Below are 23,366 nucleotides of genomic sequence, written 5' to 3'. Positions count from 1 at the left end.
AGGCCCCTTCTGATTGTTTTTTCCCATATGCACCCACCTAACAATAGTCTGTAGGCAGGCTTTGCCTGTGCCATTCATTCAAGAGCAATGCACATCAAATTTCCTTACAACTGACATGGAAGAAAAGGAACCATAGAAAAATTAGGAACTTTGTCCAAGATCATACAACACATCTTAGACTGAAGATCTAAAATGAATGGCATCACTTTCCAAAGTTAGTGCTATTCACAAGTACCTCGCTCTCGTATTTATTCACAAATAACTATGTACTAACATTTTTTAAGGGGGAACTTTACTATATATTGGCCATATACAGAAATTATAAAACAGCACATATTTTATTAAGTAAGATAGACAGTGCAAAGTTAAAATACACTGTACTCATCAAATGCAAAGTAACGTAGCTTGTGAAATGCTGCATCATATAGATGTGAGGGACAAAGACTGAGGTTCATAAAAGAAGCTGATAACAGTACATTTTGGTATCAAGATTATTTTCACATAGGAAGCTTGCAGGGGATTGCAGACAGAAAAACTTCATTCAGTCAAATACAGAAAGAGAATTGATAGATCAAGGAATAATTAGTCAACTTGATATAATGTAGAAGAGCCTGGGAAGAGAGTGTCCCTGAAGAGATTGTCTATAGTGGGTTGGCCTGTGGGCCTGTCTGAGGGGAGATTGTTTTCATTAAGTCAGCTGACATGGAAGGTGCCAGCCCTGTTGGGGGGAGGGCATCATTCCTTAGGGTAGAGGATCGCTTTGCATTTTGTGAATGGTCACTCAGACTGAAATGGAGGTTACAGATTAGAGGGTTAAATAAATAGATAGAAGCAGAATTGGAGACTTTTGATGTCATCTGTGCAAGACAACTGGTTTACCATACTGGAGCAGCAATCTGCGAAAGGGGAGCAGGTCAGTGCCAAGAGTTCTCTGAGGATACCGAAGCATCAGAGCTTGCTCATGGTGTGAGAGGACATTTGAGTCATTGCATCTGGAAAACAGAGACAATAGTATCACTTAGTGGGACAGGGCACTGGAGGATGAATAGGCTGGGGAAGAGAACAGAGGGATAATTAATCCTGTTGTTGACTCACTGAGTTTAAGAGCCCATGAAACACAGAACCAACTTCAAGCCTTTAGGTTGGCAATACAGAACTGAAATATACATAAATTCATTTCTTAGTAAATCATAAAGTGCCTTCCTGTGTCACTGCTAATAAAATAATGAAGTGCTAAGTTTCAACAACTACTTGTATCTTGAAAAATGGGAATGCTTTTCTATAACTAGAGTAGGCTCTTCATACATTTAATATACTTATTTATTTTTATAATTAATATATTTTATCATATTTAGTGTGTATGCACGCATGCACATATGCATCCGCTATGGTGAACACATGAAGGTAAGTGTGTAATGTTCAGCAGTTAGTTCTCTCTTCCTTGTAGGTTCTAAGGCTCAAATTCAGGTTGTCAGGCTTGGCAACAAGCACCTTTGCCCAATGAGCCCTTTCTTCACATTTTGATACCAGCTTCTTTTCACTGTGTCTGATACATGTGCCTCGTAAAGTTATAGACTCAAGCTGTCCTGTGACCATTTCAGGGAAAATGGCTATTGTGAGACTCACAAGTAATTTTATTGGCCTCTGCTCCAACAAGTTAGAGCAACAACTGATTATGACGAGATGCCAGGTGTGTGGAAAATTCGAATCAAAGAGCCTGCTCCTCTTTAATGTCAGCAAACCTGAAGTTGTCTCCTGAGTAATGAGTAAAGCAGAAGCTAAATTTTATGGCATCAAAGGGAAAGCATAAATTTTAGATATGTTGGCCCCTGCAGTTGTGAACACATTTATAGATCCAGAGAAGAGATGGATGGAAGGACATGAGTGATGGAAGACAGGAAGGAACAGAGTATAAAGCCTTTGATGATTAGATGAGGCGATGCTGTGAATTCCAAAGACAAGCACAGGGATGCATATGAAATCGGGGGTGGGGAAGTAACTGGGTGAAAGTGAATGCATCTAGCAGGCCTTAGGGAGTGGACAGTAAGCCAAGGGAGGTAGTGTTCATAATTTTGAATGATTTGCTTGGGCAAATTGACATTCGTATTCACTTAAAATTCCTTGTCTGGAATCTTGAAAGAAGCATCCTTACTTTGTATCCCATTGTCTTTTTTTATTGCTCTGCAACAGAATACAATATCCAACTATTTAGCCACACTGAACGAATTTCTATTGCTGTGCCATGCCGTAACTTCACGATTTTTCTATAGCCCTAGGGGCTTTGCATGATGTCTGAAGCTGTTGCTCCATACCCTGCCATCAGTCCTCTACCTGGATAATTACCTTAACCATTCTCTCTCCTCAGCAAGCAATGGTTTCTCTCAACTTCCCCAACACCCACTTCCTAGACCTAGAGATGTTTTCAGCTGCCACAAAATAGTCTTTCTTCGACACAGTGTGTCCTCATTGTGCGGGTGCACAACAGTTTCCTCTTTCTGCCACCAATCTTCTGTGTGGATGGATGAGTGAATGGAAGCATTTTGATGAGCCTCGGGTAGGCTTTCCCCATCATCCAAGCAGCATGCCCGACCTCTCACAATCAGGAACAGGGCACGGGGAGAAGTAAATGAGAAGTCTTAATGAGAACAAGTGTAGACAAGTACTGAACTATGGTGTTTAATTGCTTAAATATTGACTACTTAGGGGAAAATTATGGCTTTTATTCATTGAAAGGAACATAAGTCAATCATTACGAAGCTTGTGCTAACTTAAAAAAATAGAAATGCACATTTAACAATGCCCCAAACACTGAAAACTGAAATTATACACTGTGCAGTAGCTTTCTGTTATTCTAATAGACATGAGACCATCAGCTTAAGAAAAGGAAGGGCTTCCTCTGCCTCTTTTCATGACCTATCAGCTTGTTGATTTGAGGCCTGGGTGCTTTGTTGTAATAGCATATGGTAAAACTGTTCATCTCGTAGTTAGGGGATGAATAAAAGAAAGGAAAGGAAGAGACCGGGGGTCTACAGTGCCTTTTGAGGCATGAGAAAGACTGGCTATTAGACTGTATTTCATAATATTTCCACCATTTCCTAATAGCAAGAGGCAAGCCTTGACTACCTAGACCTTCAGAAGACATGTAAAATCCAGAAAATAACAATGTCATCAGTGCACTTCAGCTTAGAAAACGTAGACAGTATAATAGAGCAGATATTTGCCGAGGTGAAAGTAATACTTGTCAGTCACTGTCCTAATGCTGTCAAGAGATACCATGACCAGGGCAACTTTTATAAAAGAACAAATTTAACCGTGAACTTGCTTACAGTTTCAGAGGATTAGTCCATTACCATTATGGCAGGGGCATGATGGTTCCATGCAAGACGAATGGTGCTGGAACAGTAGCTGAGAGCTATATCTTGATCCTCAGAGGGAACACTGGGCCTAGTGTGGGCTTTTGAAATGTCAAAGCCCACCCTAAGTGACACACTTCCTCCAACAAGGCCACACCTCCTAATCCTCCTTGAACGATGCCACTCTCTGAACTAACTCTTCAAATATATGGGCCAATGGGTGGCATTTTTAGACAAACCACCATGATACTCAAAGCAAAGTGGTAATTTTATGTTTTAAGGATTATGATCTCTTCAACCATGTGTCTAGCTAGGACAGAAAATTAGAAGCAGTTCAATTATGAAAAAGAAAGTTATGATTGCATTAAATGCATATTTGTTGAGATGTTTCTTATGATAACTGCTGAAAGTTTGACCAGGTAACTTAGACACAGCTCCCATCTAACTGTTCATTCCAGAAGAGATAGTTCAAGTATCCTATTTTGTGTTTAGTTTGAAAGGAAGATAGCTTCTCATTAGCCCCAAATCCAGTGGACAAATTCTCTCAATTTTCTTATAAGGCTTTTAGATAGTCCTGATATTTTTACTTTGCAAGTCCTGTTCTATTAATACTGTCACACAGTTGGCATTACAATGCTAGAAAGTGAAAAAAGAAGAAAACTATGATAATCTTTAGAACTACATATACAGAATTCAGATGTAATTGAAAAGGCTCATGCCATCCCCAATAGAAACATTTTGCATTAATACAAAGTATCTATAAAACTTCAACTGGAGGGATTCATGATAATGTTTCTTAGGTTTTATTTTGATTTTCAAAAATTACATGTGTATGTTTCCATGTGTACCTTGAGTGCAGTCTCTGTGGAGGCCAGATGAAGGAGCTGGATCCCTCATCTGGAATTACAGGTAGTTGGTTGTTACTCAGTATGGATGTGGGAACCAAAATCAGAGCTTTAGAAAGAGTGCATTTTTTTAAAAATTGCTAAGCCATCTCTCTAGCCCCTGCTCTTTTAATATGAATACTACTCTGTGTGTGTTTGTGTGTTTTCACCATGTAGGTCCCCTTGATTAAATTCAGGTCATGAGGCTTGGCAGCCAGCTCTTTACCCACTGTGACATCTCACTGGCCCCATGATGATAATTTTAACATCCCCATTATTCATATGTGAGAGACATTAAGGTTCCAATTTCTTATTTGAAAACTATGTAAAAGTGAAAGCTATGTTTCCATAATCTCCAGAATGTGAGATTATCAAATACAACAGAAAGAGAATTTTTAAAAAATTTCCTTATAACTAGAAAATAATATAAAGAAATGATAGATTAAAAAATAGACCTATTGGCAACCTTGAATAAATGAATGGATTATGTTCAGAAAAAGATAAACAACTTCCTTTTTGGATGTTAAGTCAGAAAAACTTTTATTGGGTTCACTTGCCACCCATAACAAGTAAACATACTAGATATATATTTTTATAAACAGACTCAGAGCTCTGAAATTCATTTCAAAGCAGGTAGAAACTTGAAAGCTTTGGATTCTATAAAGCCAAGAAGTACATTCCAGAGATCATATTCAGCTGGCAGTTTTCTAAGGACAAGCAGAAAGTTTCCCAGTCATTTCACACTTAGAATACAGAGGTCAGAGTTCCAGGTCTCCAAAGAGGCCAGAAATTGAGAAGGAAACATCTAAAAGGAGGTCATCAGTGGAGATCTCCAGCTCCCCTGACTCCTGCTTGGCTGATTTTTAAACACCAGGTACCTAAGATGAGATGCCCAGGAGAAAGCAGGATCGGCAGAGTATGCAGTTCTAGAGACTCATAACATCTATGTAGTGTTGGGAAGGCCATTTTTGAAGTTCAAATCATGCCAGTTTGAGGAACTGTTAAACAACTGGAAGACCATAGTGACACTGGTTGAGCAGTGACAGTCATACTTGAGGATCAATGGTTAATTTCTAGGAGGAAGTATAAAACCAAATTACTGAAACCCAGAAGCAGGTCTTTCTTCCCATGGTCATGCTGACCTGCTTGACACTTCCTGTGGGCTATTTCCATTTTCTTCCTCATTGTCATCCCTTCAGTCTTTTCCATCTTCCCAATGGCACCCATTCACTAACATTCATTTTCTTGCCTGACCTCCATTTATCTACCTGTTCACCTATTCAGCATAAGTATCAGACCACCAGAGATGTGCCTGGTTGCCTATCTAGTTTAAATACATCTACTCCAACCCTTTCTGTAATTCTGTGTTTTTTTTCATATTATCATTTACAATTTGAAAGTGCTTCTGAGCTCAGGAAATATATTACTGTCTTTTTCTTTGGACTGAAAGACTCTTGAAGACAGGATGTAATCACTGTTGAAATAGGGCCTTCCACTTGGATACTGAGCTACCAAGGGCTACATCTGAGCAGGGGCTCTAGGTTGCATCTGTACATGGTCCTTGTTTGGAGAAACAGTCTCATAAGAGACCCCTGTGCCCAGTTGTATTTGGTCTTTGTGGAACTCCTGTCCTCTCCAGGTCATATTAACTCCCCCCCCCATTTTTTTTGATTCCCTGCATTCTGCTGGAAGTTTGGTTAAGAGTCTTAATATGTGCTTTGATACACTGCTAGGCAGAGGCTTTCAGAGGCCCTCTGTGGTAGGCTCCTGTCCTGTTACTTGTTTGCTCCTACATCCACTGTCCATCCCATTTGTCTTTCTAAGTGAGGATTGATCATCATACCCTGAGTCCTCTTTCTTGTTTATCTTCTTTAGGTGGATAGATTTCAGTATATTCATGTAGCCCTTGGTAGCTCAATATCCAAGTGGGTACCCTAATAAGGAGAACAGGGACTGTTTCTGATATGAACTCGATGGCAGGCTCTTTAACTCCTCCTCCCTCCTTGCTAGGCTACAGAGGAGGACTTTGCAACCAGTCCTGAAGACACCTGATAAACCAGTATCAGATGTAAGGGGAAGAGGTTCTCCCTTATCAGTGGACTTGGAAAGGGGCAGGGAGGAGATGAGGGTGGGAGGGTGGGATTGGGAGGAAAAGAGGGAGTGGGATACAGCAGGGATACAAAATTAACAAACTGTAACTAATATTAAAAAATAAAAATAAAAAAAACTTGCACTACAATCTACCCCATTTATGAACTGGCCCAAGCATATGAAGGCTCCTGCAGATCCAAAGCTGCAGGATCTTCATGACACAGGGCAATAACAGGATATCCGAGAGGAATCCCAGTGATGTTCCAGCATTGATAGTGCCAGGGGACTTGAAACAGACAAATGACTCATTGCAATGATTGTAAAAATGTGTTGTCAAAAGGGTGTTCTGTGTGACACACTACAGCTTCTACAATAAATGTTTTTTTTTTAATTTATTTTTATTTTTAATTTTCTTTTTGGGGGAGGTTGCAAGGGTGGAGGCCAGATACAAGGGATGGGGAGATGAATGGGATTGGGGTGCATGATGTGAAATTCACATAGAGCCAATAAAGAGTTGGAAAAAAAGGTTCCATGAAAAAAAAAAAAGAAAGAAAGAAATAGGGGCTTCCATGGTAGCATGTAATATAGTCCAGGTATAATAACAATTGATAAATAGATGAAAGAAAACTATTTCTATATAGCTTCTAGAAAGATGGCTCCGTGGTTACGAGTATGTGCAACTTCTTCAGAAGGCCCAAGTTCTATTCCCTGAACCTATACCAGGAGGAACATGATCACCTCTACCTTCAGTTCCAGGGCATCTGATGCCCTCTCTGGCCATGTGCATAAACCTAACATAGCACATACACATCATTAAATGTAATTTTTAAAAGATATTTTCATATAAACTAAATAATGAGTTAATACATAAAGCACACATTCATTACATTCAAAATGTAACAGTTGATTAAAAGAGAGAAAGGCATCTTCTAGGTGAATAAATGATTGTAGATATTCTTATCAAAATGGCATTACTGTCATCAATGTTGAGACGCTGTGGTTCTTCCATTTGATCTCCACAGTACCTTTGGTAATATGAAACATGAGATTTAATCTCTTTAGCTTCCAAATATGGAAACAAGCATTTAGGTGACTTTGCCAGCACTATAGAGGTTACCAATAAAATGAGAGACTGAAATACAATGTGTATCTTCCCATGACTCATTGAAATGGCCTGGCCAGAGAAGATGCTACTGGTTTCATCTACCCAGAAAGTTAGTTTAGATGGATATGTAAGTGCAGGAGTCATGTTCAGCACCTCAGCCTGTTGCTGACTTTACCTCCATCTATTTAGAGCCGTGACAGTAGAGTCGCTCTTCTTTGTGGTTCCGTGTAGAGCTTGCTTCTGTTCCTCTTTCCGTTTTATGGTATGCATTTGAGTTGTTTTAAATGTAGGAGATCCCTTAAATCATCCTAGGTTCCTTTATGCTTCTATGCAAAAATAGTATAGCCCATTTCCTGTTGATTTCTTGAGTGCTTGGTCTCCAGCCTGACTCAGTAATGCAGGTCTCAAGTGCCTATCCATCACCCTGCTGCTTGAATATCTCACTGTATAATAGTTTAACAGTGATTCCATGTGATTTATATTTCTTAGTTTAGTAATTCATGGGTAATAATTCTCATATAAAGAAACAGTATGATGGCTGTTAAAAGCTGACTTCATGTTTTTTAACCAAGAATAGTTTGGCCTATGGCCCCTTTCTCTAGTTCATAGAAGGTCTATATTAATTTGATTCTTTGATCTTTAAAGTTGAAACTCTTTTAATGTGACAGTGTGTGTGTGTGTGTGTGTGTGTGTGTGTGTGCTTGTGCACATTTAAGTATATGCACAGCTAAGTACAGGTGCCCTTGGAGACCAAAGGGCAGATATCAGATTCCCCTGGACCTGTAGTTAGTTGTGGGAAGCCTGGCATGAGTTCAGTGATTCAAAACAGTGTCTCTTCTAAGAACTCTTAACTGTTAAGCCATCTCTCCAGCCCCAAAGATAAAATTCTTATTCAATTTGTATTTTTGGAGGGTAATTCTCCCTCAAATGAACAGAATACTTAATTATCTTTTTCAAAAAGAATCCTTTCATGACCTTTAAATAAAATTAATTTTCTCTTATTGGAGGAATGATTTTCCAGTTCATGCATTTTCTATTCCAATCTTTCTCTTTTAAGTTTTTTAGTCATCTGTCCTCATCAATAATGCTATGATTCACAGTGTAACTTGCAGAATCAATTTATCCTGAAGTATCTTTCAGGGAAAAATCTTTTCTACCTCTGCAACTTTCTGCAAGCACCAATGGTAGTATAAATAAATAAAGCATATTCATTTTCCCTGGTACAATTCAGTAGGCAATGAGGTTATTTGATTTCAGAAAATAGGCCTCTGTAACCTATATGTTCTTCCAATCAAATCTTCTTGATGCTGTCATCTAAATAAGCCTCATGGGGGAACCTGTGTTTTCAGCTCTTGAGTTAGGAATCTACACCTTCTGATTTAGTGGCAGCCTGGCAGAGCTCTAGGTGTTGAATGTTTATGGAGTACCCAAGAAAAAATTATTCAGTTTACTTAAAATAAATTAAAATTTTATTTAGTTTCTCTGTGTTTGTGTCTGTGTTTTACGTGTATGTCTCTGTGTGTTTATGTGTGTCTTTGTGTATGTCTCTGTGTGTCTTTGTGTATGTCTGTGTGTGTGTGTGTGTGTGTGTGCTCTTCCATGCTCACAGACAAAAATCAACAACAGGCGTCGGTTCTTTCCTCCTAGCAAGTGGGTCATGGAGATTAAATGCAGGTCATCCAGATTTGCAGAGCCTTCACATGCTGAGCCATCTTGTTGGCCCAGTTTGTTTTATTATGGCTGGGCTAAAAAATTTAAAAAGTCATCCTCCTGGATTTTTTTGTTAATAATCTACTTGGGGTTGGGGGAGAATATTGCTTTTAAAAGTGACAGTTTTTTGAAATCCAAGAGTATTCAAACTTTTGGAGCAGGACTGGATGCGGGGGTGGGGTAGGAAGAGTCAGCTGTAGGAGAATACATCAAAATGATAAGCGGCTTTGCATGAGACATATGTGCAGGTAGAGACAGTGTCTGCTGCCCAAGCAGGTGAAGCATTGCTGCAGCTCGGTTGACATCCTTCTCAGGGCTATTGTAGACAGACTGTCTTGTGCATCTTTCTGGGGACATTGCCCTGATCCAGAAGCAAAGCTCTGAACAAAGGCATGAATAATCGCATCTCAGGGATGTGTGTCTTCCCATCGATGGTAAGCTCTTTGAAAAATAAAAAAGACTGTGCTTTGTTTTCATGCGATGCTTCATCTGCTTCTGCGCTCACGGAGGACTCTCCATAAATATGTGCTGAAGGGAGGAGGACGGAGTGCCCATTCCAGGAACATTCTTTCTGACACAGCTCCCTGAAAGACATTTGTATATTTTCTACTGGCAAGCTTTCCATTCCATGGAAGATTACACTTCTGCATCATAGAAATAAAGCAGACCATGTCTGAAGTCACAAGGAGAATTGGTCCAGGCCTACAGTCTTTCTGAGGCTCCTCTTTCCTCAATTCTTGCTTTAAATAAGCAGGTTTGAGATGGCAGCGTTCACTGCGGAGGATTCAGGTCACCAGTGACTGCTGTGGTGAGTCAGTCAGCTCAGACCGGAGCTGATAGAGAAAAAGCCAGAGAATCCACAGCTGCCTCAGATCACCCTCTCTGCATAACCTAGCAATGACACTGATATTGAAGAGCATCTTGTGCACCTTGAGTGTGTGTATGTATGTACACACATGTGTGTGTGCCCGTGTGTGTATGTGTATGTGTGTGTACATGTGTGGCCTGTGAATGTATCTGCTTATGTGAATGTGAATGTGTGTGTTCTTCAGAAATCCACTGTTTTAAAGAATCAGAAACCCACCGAGTATTTAATTATTTTGAGCACCTCTTTTCCTGCTCAATATTCTAATAATAAATAATAGGTTAGCATTAGCAGCAATGAGTGTTCATTGATTACTTGTTACTCTGTGGATAAACACTCATACAACAAACCTGCGGAGAATATACTGTTACTCTCATTTCATGCATGAGGAAGCAAGACAACGAGGTTAAGTAATTTGCTTCGAGACAGAACAAAAGCCACCCCCACTGCTATGGTTTGAATGTGGGATGCCCCCCCCTTGCCGGCTTGTATCTGAGCACGTATCCCCTGCTGCTGGTAGAATTTATGAAGGGCTGTGGAGATTTGAGGAGGTGGGGCCTGATGGCAGACCTCTGCCACAAGAGTCAGGCCTGTGAAGGTTTTGTAAGGCCCCTGTTTTGCCTGGTCTCTCTGCTTCCCTGTGATGTGAGGAGTTCCGCCTCGCACTTCTGTCTCACAGATCTAGCCTTCCCCGCCATGCTAGAGACCTTTGAAACCCAGAGCCGAAAGAAATCCCTCCTTTCGTATTTTATATCTGTCAAGTACTTTATCACAGTGACACAAATCTTAGCCTCTAAAACCTAAATATAAGGTCATTGTGGTGCCCTGCCCAGCAAAGGCACTTTGAAGGTGTGGTTACTGGGGGATGACACGATTTATTCATGGGGACCCTGTGACATCAGAAGGCTCTTTATGAGAGGGAGGACATAGGGCAGAGAAGTTCCAGATCTTTCTTTCATTTGATTTTTATGTCTTTGTTATGGTTTCTGTTAAAAAAAAAAAAAGGAAAAGAAGTGAAAGAAAGAGAGACTGAAAGCACCTCGGGGAGAAATGGTTTGACCTCATTAATACTTCCACATTAGTCATCATCATCGAAGGAGTTGGAGCAGGAACTAAGGCAGGAACCTGGAGAAGGAGGCTGAAACAGGACCACAGAGGAATGCTGCTTTCCTGCATGTTCTCTGCGGCTTGCACAGTCTGTGCTCTGACATACCCCAGGAGCACCTGCCGTGGGGAATATAAGAATGGAGACTGTGTACATCTTTCTGCTTCTGGGATAGCTCACTAAGGATGATCTTTTCCAGATCCCACCATTTACCTGCAAATTTCATGATTTCCTTGTTTTTTATATTGCTGAGTAATATTCCATTGTGTAGATATACCACAATTTGTGCATCCGTTCCTCCACTGAGGGGCATCTGGGATGTTTCCAGCTTTTGGCTATTACAAATAAGGCTGCTACAAACATGGTTGAGCAAATGTCCTTGTTGTGTACTTGAGAATCTTTTGGATATATGCCTAAGAGTGGTATAGCTGGATCTTGAGGAAGCGCTATTCCTAGTTGTCTGAGAAAGCGCCAGATTGCTTTCCAGAGTGGTTGTATAAGTTTACATTCTCACCAGCAGTGGAGGAAAGTTCCCTTTTCTCCACAATCTCTCCAGCATGTGTTGTCTCTTGAGTTTTTGATCTTAGCCATTCTGATGGGTATAAGGTGAAATCTTAGGGTTGTTTTGATTTGCATTTCCCTGATGGCTAATGTGGTTGAGCATTTCTTTAAGTGTTTCTCTCCATTTGATATTCCACGTGGTATATACTCGCTCATATAGACCTATAATATAGGATAAACCTACTAAAATCTGTACACCTAAGGAAACTAATCAAGAGGGAGGACTCTTGCTAAAATGCTCAATTCCTATCCAGAAAGGCAAAGAGGCTGGACATCAGAAGAAGGAGAAAAGCGGGAACAAGTCAGGAGCCTGATACAGAGGACCTCTGAAAAGCTCTGCCCTGCAGACTATCAATGCAGATGCTGAGACTTATGGGCAACCTTTGGGCAGAGTGCAGGGAATCTTAGGAAAGAAATGGGAAACAGATCTGGAGAAGACAGGAATTCCACAAGGAGAGCAACAGAACCAAAATATATGAGCACAGGGATCTTTCCTGAGACTGATATTCCAACCAAGGACTATGCATGGAGATAACCTAAGACCCCTGCACAGATGTAGCCCATGGCAATCAGTACCCAAGTGGGTTCCATTGTAATATGAACAGGGACTGTCTGTGACATGAACTGATTGGCCTGCTTTTTAATTACCTTCCACTGAGGGGGAAGCAGCATTACCAGACCACAGAAGAAGACAAGGCAGCCATTCCTGATGAGACCTAATTGACTAGGATCAGAAGGAAGGAAAAGAAGACCTCCTCTATCAGAGGACTTGGGGAGGGGCATGCAAGCAGACGGTGGAGGAAGGGAGGGATTGGGATGGGAGGAGGGAGAGAACCACAGGGGAGATACAAAGTGAATAAAATGTAATTAATAAAGAAAAAAAAATAAAAAAAAAGAATGGAGACTGAGCGAGAAACAGTGGGCTGGGCCCTCCTGCATCAATCACTAATTAAGAAAATCACCCACACGGTTGGCTGTAGTCAGTCTGAAGGAGATACTCTTGTACCTGTGGTGCTGTCTGATAAGAAAACTCTAGCTTGGGTCAAGTTGACAAAACACAAGAAAACAAAACAAAACACAAAAATCCTAGCCAGTGTGTTTTATGTATCATAATAACGCACCCTGTGCTAATATTTGGAAACTATATCTCACTGTCAGGTGTTTGCATGAATAACTTTGGAAGTGTAATAATAAAAAGGTGAATGGTTCTAAATGAGTATAACATTAATATGAAAATGTCAGGGACGCTACTACATTTTTATTTTTATGGAACATGTATGTCACTTGAGTGCTTTCTGTTTCCATCCTTCAGAAAAGCATTGCTTAGCTGCATGGAAAGTGTATGATGTGATTGCCATCCGTATGCTCATTTCCCTATTTCTCTCTCTATATTTTTTTTCCCCTCAGAGGCCCATTAGTTGAAGGGACCCCACCTCCTACTTTAGAACATTAAATTATTTCTTTTTTATTATTTTTATAAGCTTATTTTTATTAATTTTTATTTTTATATTAATCAAAGGTTTTTACTTTGTATCCCAGCCATAGCCCCCTTCCTCATTCCCTCCTAACTCCACCCTCTCTCCTTCACCTCTCCCTGCTGCTTTCCAAGTCCACTGATAGGGGAGGTCCTCCTCCCCTTTCCATCTGACCCTAGCTTATCAGGTATCTTCAGGACTGGCTACAATGTCCTCCTCTGTGATCTAGAAAGGCTGCTCCTCCCTCCTGGAGGGGGCTGGGTAAAGGAGCCCATCATTGAGTTCATGTCAGAAATAGTTCCTCTTTAACTTACTAGGGTACCCACTTGGATACTGAGCTACCATGGGCTACATCTGAGCAGGCGTTCTAGGTTATATCCATACATGGTCCTTGGTTGGAGAAACAGACTCATAGAGGACCCCTGTGCCCTGCTATATTTTGTCCTTGTGGAGCTCCTGTCCTCTCCTGGTCATATTACCTCCCACTTTTATCATATGATTCCTTGCACTCTGCTGAAGGTTTGATTATGAGTCTCCGCATCTGCTTTGATACACTGCTAGGTAGAATCTTTCAGAGACCCTCTGCCGTAGGTTCCTGTCCTGTTACTTGTTTTCTCCTACTTCCCATGTCCAATCCCATTTGTTTTACCAAATGAGGATTGATCATCTTACCCCGGGTCCTCTTTCTTGTTTATCTTCTTTAGGTGTACAGATTTTAGTATGTTTATCCTATCGTATAGGTCTATATAAGTGAGTATATACCATGTGTGTCTTTCTGCTCCTGGGATACCTCACTCAAGATGATCTTTTCTAGATCCCACCATTTGCCTGCAAATTTCATGATTTCCTTGTTTTTAATTGCTGAGTAGTATTCCGTTGTGTAAAAGTACCACAATTTCTGTATCCGTTCATTCGTTGAGGGACATCTGGGTTGTTTCCAGTTTCTGGCTATTACGAATAAAGCTACTACAAACATGGTTGAGCAAATCTCCTTGTTGTGTACTTGAGCTTTTGGATATATGCCTAGGCATTACATTATTTCTTATCATAGTAGTTTCTCAACAATCGTTAGATATTTTTTTAATTATATGGTGGTACACACAAAGGCATTGGGAGACTAACTTTTTTGAAGTTACATATAGAAAGAGTAATCTAGTACACAAGGAGAAGATACAGAGTTTGAAACTGTAGAGAGAGGCCAGGTTACTGACAAGTATCTGTCTGAGACTCAGATTTTTAGATCTGACACCTGAGCAAGGCTTTTCTCAACATCTTACCCAGTGGGCCCAGTCTTCTTCAGCAGCTACAGTCTATAATGATTTTATGTTGATTGTTTTATCTTCTCTCTGTCTTATCTCCATAGGGGCATACTTATCTTCAATATTTCCTACCCAGCACACAGTGTGCAGTGCCTCAGACAGGGTAGACTGAGTATGTTTATAATAAATGACTTCATTAATGTGCATAGCCACACACCTGATAGGTCGAAAGTAGGGAAGAATCAGAGAAAACTGCAAGTGGTTTCAGTTTGAGGGATAAAACATTACACCATTGCTTTAGGCATCAATTGTCCATGAATTTTTTTTTTTTTTTACTACCTTATTTTGCTGATGGAAGTACTTCGGGCCCCAAAGCTTAAGGTGCCATGGAAGATGGATACAACCATTATAATGTAATAATAACAATAGTGAAAAAAGAGGGGGGGGGGAAGAGTAGGCTAAAGTAACATAGGCTGTTTTTATAGGGGGTAAAATCTCTTGGTAGCTAATTCCAAAAATAGTCTTTATCTAAAATAAAATCATTACTCTGATAGTTGCCTCTAAGCAATACATTAACTCAGAGATAACTGCATTGCTCCAAATGTGTCAGCATTTAAAGTCTATCTGGCTGAAATTTTTCTTAATTTATTGCTACCTAATAATGGTAGAAAACATCATTTGTGTTTGACAAAGAGTTATGTTTTAACCATGCACATTCATTCAACTATATAACAAGGAATGATTGTTGAGCTAACATTATTCTTTCTAAGGAATGTGATGTTTATTCATGTGTGCTTGGTGAATGAATTCTTTATAAGCATATTAACAAGATTTAAAAAACAATCAGATTCCTGGATCTTTAAAAGATAGCTTCATAGAATGGAGCAAAAATTAGGGTTAGTGCAGGTGATTAACAGTATCCTGGGTACAGTGTTTAGTCTGAATCAAACACATATTTGGGCACAGAAATAACTATGGTAATTTCATCAACTGAAATATGATGAGTAAGCTCTGTGATGTTGTTGATGGAAAGAAGTCAGTTTACACTTGAAAAAAGGTTTCTCATTTGATTGGCTTTCTCTAGCCTCTTCATTTATTACATAAATATACTCTCCAGGGTAATTGCCTAAAAAAAAAATATCTTTGACTTGTGAAACAGAAAATACAGTGAGGGTTTCTGAGTATTATTGGTTTCATTTTGTGTCCTTTTCGGGGTGCAACTGATTTTGACAGATGTTCTACTACGTTACCACTGCAGCAAGACATCTTTTTCAAGATGAACTGAGTAAGAGTGAGCCTGACAATGAATAGGTGAGACACTGCCAGAAAGCCAAAAAACAGGTCGATGTCAAAGCATGACATAAATGCGGTAGAGTAAACCTCACAATACCATTAGACTAATGTCTTTCTAACAATGCCCTTGAGAAAGCAGAAAATAGCCTTGTCCTTAAGTACTATCACTTAGTCATGGAAATAATATACTAAGACAGAGGGCAAAGCCAAGTTAATATATACTTGAAGTGGACATGTATTCACACACATATATATTTTTGTGGGTGTGTATGAATAGATGTGATCGCTGTTAGATACAGCATGTCTGCAAGAATTTGAGATAGTCAAACTATTTTTTTTTTAGCTTTCCCCCCAAATTAATGTCAACAGTCAAAGACCATTATTAAACTATGGATTTTTAAATATGTAGTATTATAAAGTGGTTATATATATATATATTCATAATCATTGTTTGATTTTTCTTTCATAGAATGAGACTAGCCTTTAGTAACATAAGAAAATTTGAGGTATGCATTTCAAGAATATTTCTAAGTCATGAATTTTGTGAATAGCTAAAATGATTCAGATAGAATTGAATCAATTTTGGGATTTGACAAAATTAGGTATTTTTTGGTATGATATCACACACACATGCATACACACATACATATGTACACACACACACATCACAGTAGTTACCATGCATCAGTATAAACTACATTTATGCATAGAATGGTGACTTTCACTCTCTTTGTTTCTAGGGTCAGTGGTGATTGATCTTGATGGGAAAAGCTCCCTCCTCTACAAATTTGATCAAAACTCCTTGGCTCCAATAAGAGATATCATTTCTTTGAAGTTTAAAACCATGGAAAGTGATGGGATCCTGTTGCACAGGGCAGGACCTTCTGGGGATCACATCATGTTGGAGTTAAGAAGAGGAAAGTTATACTTACTTATTAATTCAGGTAAGATTAGTTGGTGAAGCTCTCGGAAGGTCTGATTATTGCTTATCACTTATGTTTTCATAGCTCACTTCTTTTGACATTTAAAGTACCTTGCTTTACCATTTAAGGACTTGTGTGTATGCTGAGCGCCCATATGATTCATGCCTGCAAACTGCGCAAACCCCTCTTTGAATGCTCTTCCCATAACTCTGACAGAGTTCCACAGTTATTTCCTAGCCTCATAAAGGATGGGATGGGTCATTGAAAAATATTACAGCCATAAAAATAATGAGCTTGTAGCAAAGATAAAATTTACATAGAAAATGAGCTGGCAATGGGTAATAATAATAGAAAGAATTAACAGTGGAGGGAATGACAGCAAGGTTGAGAGATCATTATAATCAAGCCTCAGGTAAATCCACACTCGTGTTCAGGATGGCATGCATAGAAGAAGGTTGCAAATTATGTGAGAGATGCTGGTGCAAGGTGAAGCTCCCCACCCCTTTTAAATGAATCACAGGGCTATCATTTTTCCTTCTAGGTGAAGCAAGACTGACCTCTAGCTCCGCCCTGATCAACCTCACCTTGGGCAGCCTGCTAGATGATCAGCACTGGCATTCTGTGCTCATCCAGAGACTGGGCAAACAGGTCAACTTTACAGTGGATGAGCACAGGCATCACTTCCATGCCCAAGGAGAATTCAATTACCTGGATCTTGATTATGAGGTGTGGTGGTTACATTTCAATTAATACAGATTTGATGGTGTACATGTTGTTTAATTTCCTAGCCAGAAAGAAAGAAAGAAAGAAAGAGCTATAAAAACACACCTTCAGAATAAATCGCCAGGCTGATGAAGCTTTCCTAAGGTGGCCTAACTCACTCTAATAGGGAAGTTGAGGTTTGTCGTTAATTATATGCATATATGTATCATTATTGCACATGGCCATCATTTCACCTGACACACATAGTCACAGTCCTTTCCCATGAGGGGATCTCGATGCAACATGTGAGGTCTGATTTCCTTGTGTTCTACCCCTGAGAAATACAGATTTATGAGAGAATATAACGGCAAACAGATTAATTCATTAACAACCAATTTAAATATGCAAATAGCAATGTGTGCTAGAAACATATACAAAATAAAATGTCATAATTAGCTACATTATTAAATAGACCCAAGTTCTCCAGTGAATAGAAAAGTGTATTTTTCTTCATTAAGCAATAAATATCAAAACCAGGTGTAATTAGTGACTTGGAAGAATAATCAAGCTGTCACACAAATGAAGACTAAATGCACATAAATTTGTTTTTAAAAGTTGTATCTTATTTTTTTTCTATGAGTGGTGTTGTAAAGTTATCTTCATGATGATTGCTGTTATAATTGCTAATCATAATTATTTAAACAGGTTATCATAAACTCACTAAACAATATTATTGATGCCATTTTTCTTTCTAAGATCAGCTTTGGAGGGATCTCAGCACCTGCAAAATCAGTGACATTGCCATACAAACACTTTCATGGATGTTTAGAGAACCTCTTTTATAATGGAGTGGATGTCATTGGCTTGGCTAAGCAACACAGCCCTCAGATCACCACCATGGTAAGAATCTCCATGTGAAGGAGTAAGATGTATCTTTTCCAAATAAAATTGTTCCACTTGAGGGCCTTGCTTAGTAAGTTTTAGTCTTGGCTCTTATTTGAAATTTCTGTCTGGTTGACAGTAAGCACATAGGAGATTAATTCTATTTGGGGGAATTACAATTCACAAAATACAACTATTTTTTCATGTATTTATTTTCATATCAAGTAAATGTGTGACGTATTTTCCCTGGGGAGACACACATACATACACGCACACACACAAACACATACACCAACCCCAACCTCCTCACCCCAGAAAGACCAAAGTAATGACTCCACCGAAACTCAACTTGGTTAACCAATGAGTTTCTATTTGGGTAACTAATACGAGTATGGGTACCAGGCTACTTACAAAGATGCTGCGTTACAGAAACAGCCACCCCCAACACAGGTGATGAGTCACAGAGCTGCAGCTCTAGAGCTCTTTCCTCACAGGTTGGCTGACTAGACTCCTCCTGTAGTAATTGCTTATGGTGTCTGTAAAGCTGGGGAGAAGACTTCCAGAATTTCTAAGCTTCAGCTTTCTAAGACATGAGATGTTTTGCTTAGCTCCTGAATTTCATGCACCAGCCCCTCTCTCCTAGATGGACCATGTTAATTTGGAGGAAACTGTCATACAGCAGTAAACGAAAAAAAAATAGTATGGAAAATATTTTAAAATTGTGATACGGTTTTAATTTTGTTGTGGTGGTGTCAGTTTTGTGAAGATATTATTACTCTTGGTAGATTATTTATTTTGTTTCTGTTTTATTTAAGAAGTTATTCCCTGACCAGATCATTGGATGAGCACAGAGCCTCAGTATTGAGTAGATTCCTGGTATGTTACCAAGATGCTAGAAACACTTGTATTTATCCTCATCATTCATAACAGATAAAGAACTTATAGGTACAACATTCTAGCTGCGAAGCTGTCTATACAGCAATATCGTCCGGGTTCCATTATATCTAGTCCATGGAAATATGGCAGCATTTAGCTCTAACTATTGCTCATGGCTCTACCAGGGAAGCAATAGCAGAGTGGCAAACAAGCCACCTTTCTCTGTACTTTGATCTTAGGACTTAGCAGAGGAACCATGAGTGAAGGCCTGTCCAAAGCCACAGTGTGAATGGCGGGGAATTTGTGGCTTATTCAGAGACGAAGTTTCTGAGGGTTCTACAGGAGCTCTTGCCTCTGGGTACCTTCTGTCCCTATAAATCCAAGTCACACATCTGGGGCAGGCATCCACTTGGCTTGCTGCTGCCCAGCAGGACCAGCTGTCAGGATAAATAGGTGGTGCAGAGTGAAGGAGAGCAGTGGGATAAAGCATCATCCCTCTGCCTGCCATTATGCCCACGTATGGGAAGCGGGGGAGGAGGTACATGTTCTGTTTTTTGTTTTTGATTTTGCGTGTGAGTGGATGTGTGCAAGTGGAGGCTGAGGAGGCTTCAATCACTGTTCCACCTTACTCACTGAGGCTGTGCCAGGCAACCAAACTCAGAGCTTGCCTACAGGCTGCTGGCCAGCTTGCCCTGGGGATCTCCCTGTCTCTGGCTACTGAGGGTGGAATTATAGGTAGCCTCCCTCGCCGCCCTTCTAGCATCTATGTGGGGTTCTGGGAACAGTGTTACCTTGAGGACTGGGCTTTGGATTCCCAGAACCCCATCATTGTACATGATTCCCAACACCTTTGGGACAAAATGGCTGATGTTCTACTTCTGATTGTCAAATATCATTCTGAGTTTTGAGGGAGCTTCTGGCTAGAAGCAGACAAGGATTGTAATCCTGAGGAACACGGTTTCCAACACTACTATTTTGATAATAAAGTGCAGATGTAAATGGATTTTCATTAATTTCTTTCATTGCTTAAAATCCAAAATATGTAAATTGAATCTCATGTTGTGCAGAAAATCCCAGAGAGCATCACAAGAATATTTATTATAGAAATGATTTCATTCCCAATTCTCTGTGAATTTGTGCTTTGTATGTTCCTAACATCCAGTAAGATTTTGTATTTCATTACTTTCCTTTGTTAAAGGGAGACAATTTAAAAGGAAATACAGCGAGGTGTGTTTGCAATTCATCCTAAATGATGTTTCTACACAACACTGGGCCAAGAGCCTTACAGATCATGGGCAAGAGGATGTGCTGTGTGGAAGACAGGAGCGGGCAGCTACCTAAATAAAGCATAGGGTCAAACTGCAGCCGATAACTGCTCCCATCTCCACAGGGTTCGATAGTCTTAAAATTTCCATCACTTTGTATGTTAGTTTATAGGTTAGCAGTTAACATTCTGTGCTCTCAAGCTTTTAACATTTCACCCCGCGTACAACATACAAAGTTGTACAAAGTGAAAGTTCAATTTTTAACAGAATCATTTGTTTTGTTTGTTTGACCAAGATTTTCTCCCAATGTTTATTCTTTTCAATAAAGTTGATTTTGTTGACTTTGCAAGTCTATGCAAATGTTGAAGAATGATGACAAAACCTAGGAACACACTTCAAGAACTTTTAAGATAAATGGCAAAGATTTGGGCCTTCCATGGTAATGGCAAATTGTTTTCAGGCTAGAATAATACTAGATTGATAAGCAGACTTTACGAGTATGCAAGTTCCATACCGTGCAGAGGGTGATGAGCTGAATGCCTTTTCTTGTCCTTTGTCCTCAGGGAAATACATCGTTTTCTTGTTCACAACCACAGTCTATGCCTCTGACATTTCTGAGCTCCAGGAGTTACTTGGTACTCCCAGCACCTTCCAAAGACGAAGCCATCTCAACCAGTTTTCAGTTCCGAACCTGGAATAAGGTTGGACTTCTGCTCTTCTGTGAACTTCAGCTGGTTTCAGGTGGTCTCCTCCTCTTGCTCAGTGATGGGAAACTTAAACTGAATCTCCACCAGCCAGGAAAGTCACCTGGTGACATCACAGCAGGTAATAAATGTATTTCTGCAGGCAAAGCATATGGATTTGAAAGATTTCATTATCTCTGTGTCCCTTCTCCCGAAATTTTATGCATAACCCAAAATTAATATTTGTTTAATAAATGGATACTTGAGTTAATAAGATTGTCAGTACCCTTCCTAAGAGGAGCTTGATTCCAATTTTCTTCTAAATATGATTCCAGTATTCAAAGTTCTTATTAACATCGTTGATAATGACGAGGGAATAGAAATTTCCATCCATGACCCTTTTACCAACTCACACAAGTCATCAACCTAGCAGAAGGAAATGGGTTTAGGGGGAAAGTGAATGGCATTGAAAACAGGCCAATAAGTTAACTGGATGTCTTTCGGTGAAAAATTAGACTGTTAAACAGCTATTTTCCAAGATGGTGTGGAGCATAGCAGAGGCCACACTGGCACCTATATCTATCTGTCATTTTGTACTAATATGCAAATGTACCTTGCAATGGTTGGATACATTTATAAAGAGGCAAAGATTTGTGCAAAATTTGCCATTTAGATACCAATTAAAGTTTTCAGCAATCGTTTACAATATGGTATCCTTGTATCAATTAGAGGTAATATAATTAAGGTGACTTTATATGTGTGTTGAAAATTAATGTTCAATCTAGGTCAGAGCTGTGAGTGAGGGATATTTTTGTCTCTTCATTAAAATTATATAGTTCTCAACAAGGAATCTCCATTACACTTTTTCATATATAGAGTAGCATCCACTTCTGGCAGCTAGAGGTCAAACTGGGGTAAATTGCTACATTAAATTAATAAACGATTTTTAAAAACAATTTATAGCTGATATTGTACAACTATTGTACAATATTATACTAACTATGACCAGGATTTATAATAGAATTTGATTGGGGAAGGAAAAAAATGAGAAAAGTTAAAATAGAGTTTGAAACTAGTAGGAAAAACATGTATACTAATTGATCCTAATATGGTGCTTTGTTAGGTTTCTATTGCTGTGATAAAACACCATGACCATAAGGAATTAGGAGAGAGAAAGGTTTCCTTCACTTATATTTCTATATCATATCCTACCATCAGAGGAGTCAGGACCAGAACCTGGACGCAGAAGCTGATGCAGAGGCCATGAAGGAATACTTCTTACTAGCTTTCTTTTTATGCCTAGCTTGGCTTGCTCTCTAAGAACATCCAGGACCATTAACCATGGGTTGGCACTGACCACATTGGGCAGGGCCCTCACACACCATCATCAATCAAGAAAATGTATCATAGTCTCATCCACAGGCCAATCTGGTAGGGGCAGTTTTTCAGTTGTGTTTGCTTCTTCCAAAAACAACAACAATAACAACAAACCTCTGGCTTGTGTCAAGTTGACATAAAGCCAGCCAACACAGAAGCCTATTGTTTGTATGTTTTTATTGCCATTCGGGTTCCTGTATCACCTCAGTTTAAGTTCGAGTGCTAGGAAGTCAGGATTAATTATAATTTTTTAGAGGTACTATGCTGTGACTTTTTTATGTAATGTTCAATGTGTTGGATTTGTAGTCTGGACAAAAAGAAATAAATTAATCAGTGTCATATGAATAATTAAGAGGCTCCTGAAGTGAGAGTCTAAAATTGTAAGCTTGTCATTAGGGCACAGCGTACTGGGATGCATTTGACATCCTCTGAAGTGGCTACAGCCATAGTCTAATTTTCAGTCTTAAAGAAACTGCTTCAGTACATTACTGTAGTGAGCCGAGCCGCATGAAGCTGACTCACTTCCAGCCTCTTTACAGGAATATATGGTTAATAAATTACCAGGTATAGCAATGCGTCGAATACCCTAAGTGATTTTAAAATCTCTAAATGAGTGTTTGAATACAGACACAGCATAATTCATTATGTTATCACATGACTTTATATGACTATTTTCATAGCTTACAATAAGGAATCTAACTATGAGTGTAAGCATAGTAAAATATATTACACTGCAAATAGCAAAAGCTGGCTACCAACTCTCTTTCCTCTTGCTTTTCCAGTTTCTTTCAAAATTATATATGTAATAACTATGAAAGTTTAAGCCATCCTTATGTAATAAGAATATTTATTATCATATATTACCAATCCAACTGTCATGCATGATTTATTTAAAGTCATCAAAATTCAGCAATTGGTTTGGTTGTCGAACATTATCAAGTGAACCCCAAGTGGGTT

At 39.3% G+C, this 23,366-nt stretch overlaps 1 protein-coding gene across 3 annotated transcripts in view; it reads left to right on the top strand.

Annotated features, from left to right (window-relative positions):
* The window catches only part of Cntnap4 (contactin associated protein family member 4), a 291,138-nt gene that overhangs the window by 162,653 nt on the left and 105,119 nt on the right, over window positions 1–23,366 (top strand). For 2 of the 3 annotated variants that reach the window (XM_060391927.1, XM_060391928.1), the window contains 4 exons: window positions 16,442–16,645; window positions 17,166–17,350; window positions 18,083–18,226; window positions 20,913–21,174. In XM_060391927.1, coding sequence (XP_060247910.1) covers window positions 16,442–16,645; window positions 17,166–17,350; window positions 18,083–18,226; window positions 20,913–21,174 — 795 coding nt within the window. Of the gene's footprint in view, window positions 1–16,441; window positions 16,646–17,165; window positions 17,351–18,082; window positions 18,227–20,912; window positions 21,175–23,366 lie in introns of those variants that run through there. The other variant, XM_060391929.1, reaches the window with a different exon arrangement.

Source organism: Meriones unguiculatus, chromosome 10 (genome assembly GCF_030254825.1).
Source record: "Meriones unguiculatus strain TT.TT164.6M chromosome 10, Bangor_MerUng_6.1, whole genome shotgun sequence".
NCBI classification, from domain to species: Eukaryota; Metazoa; Chordata; class Mammalia; order Rodentia; family Muridae; genus Meriones; species Meriones unguiculatus.
The sequence above is the reverse complement of the archived record's forward strand: the minus strand, read 5'-3'. Positions and strand labels throughout refer to the sequence as shown.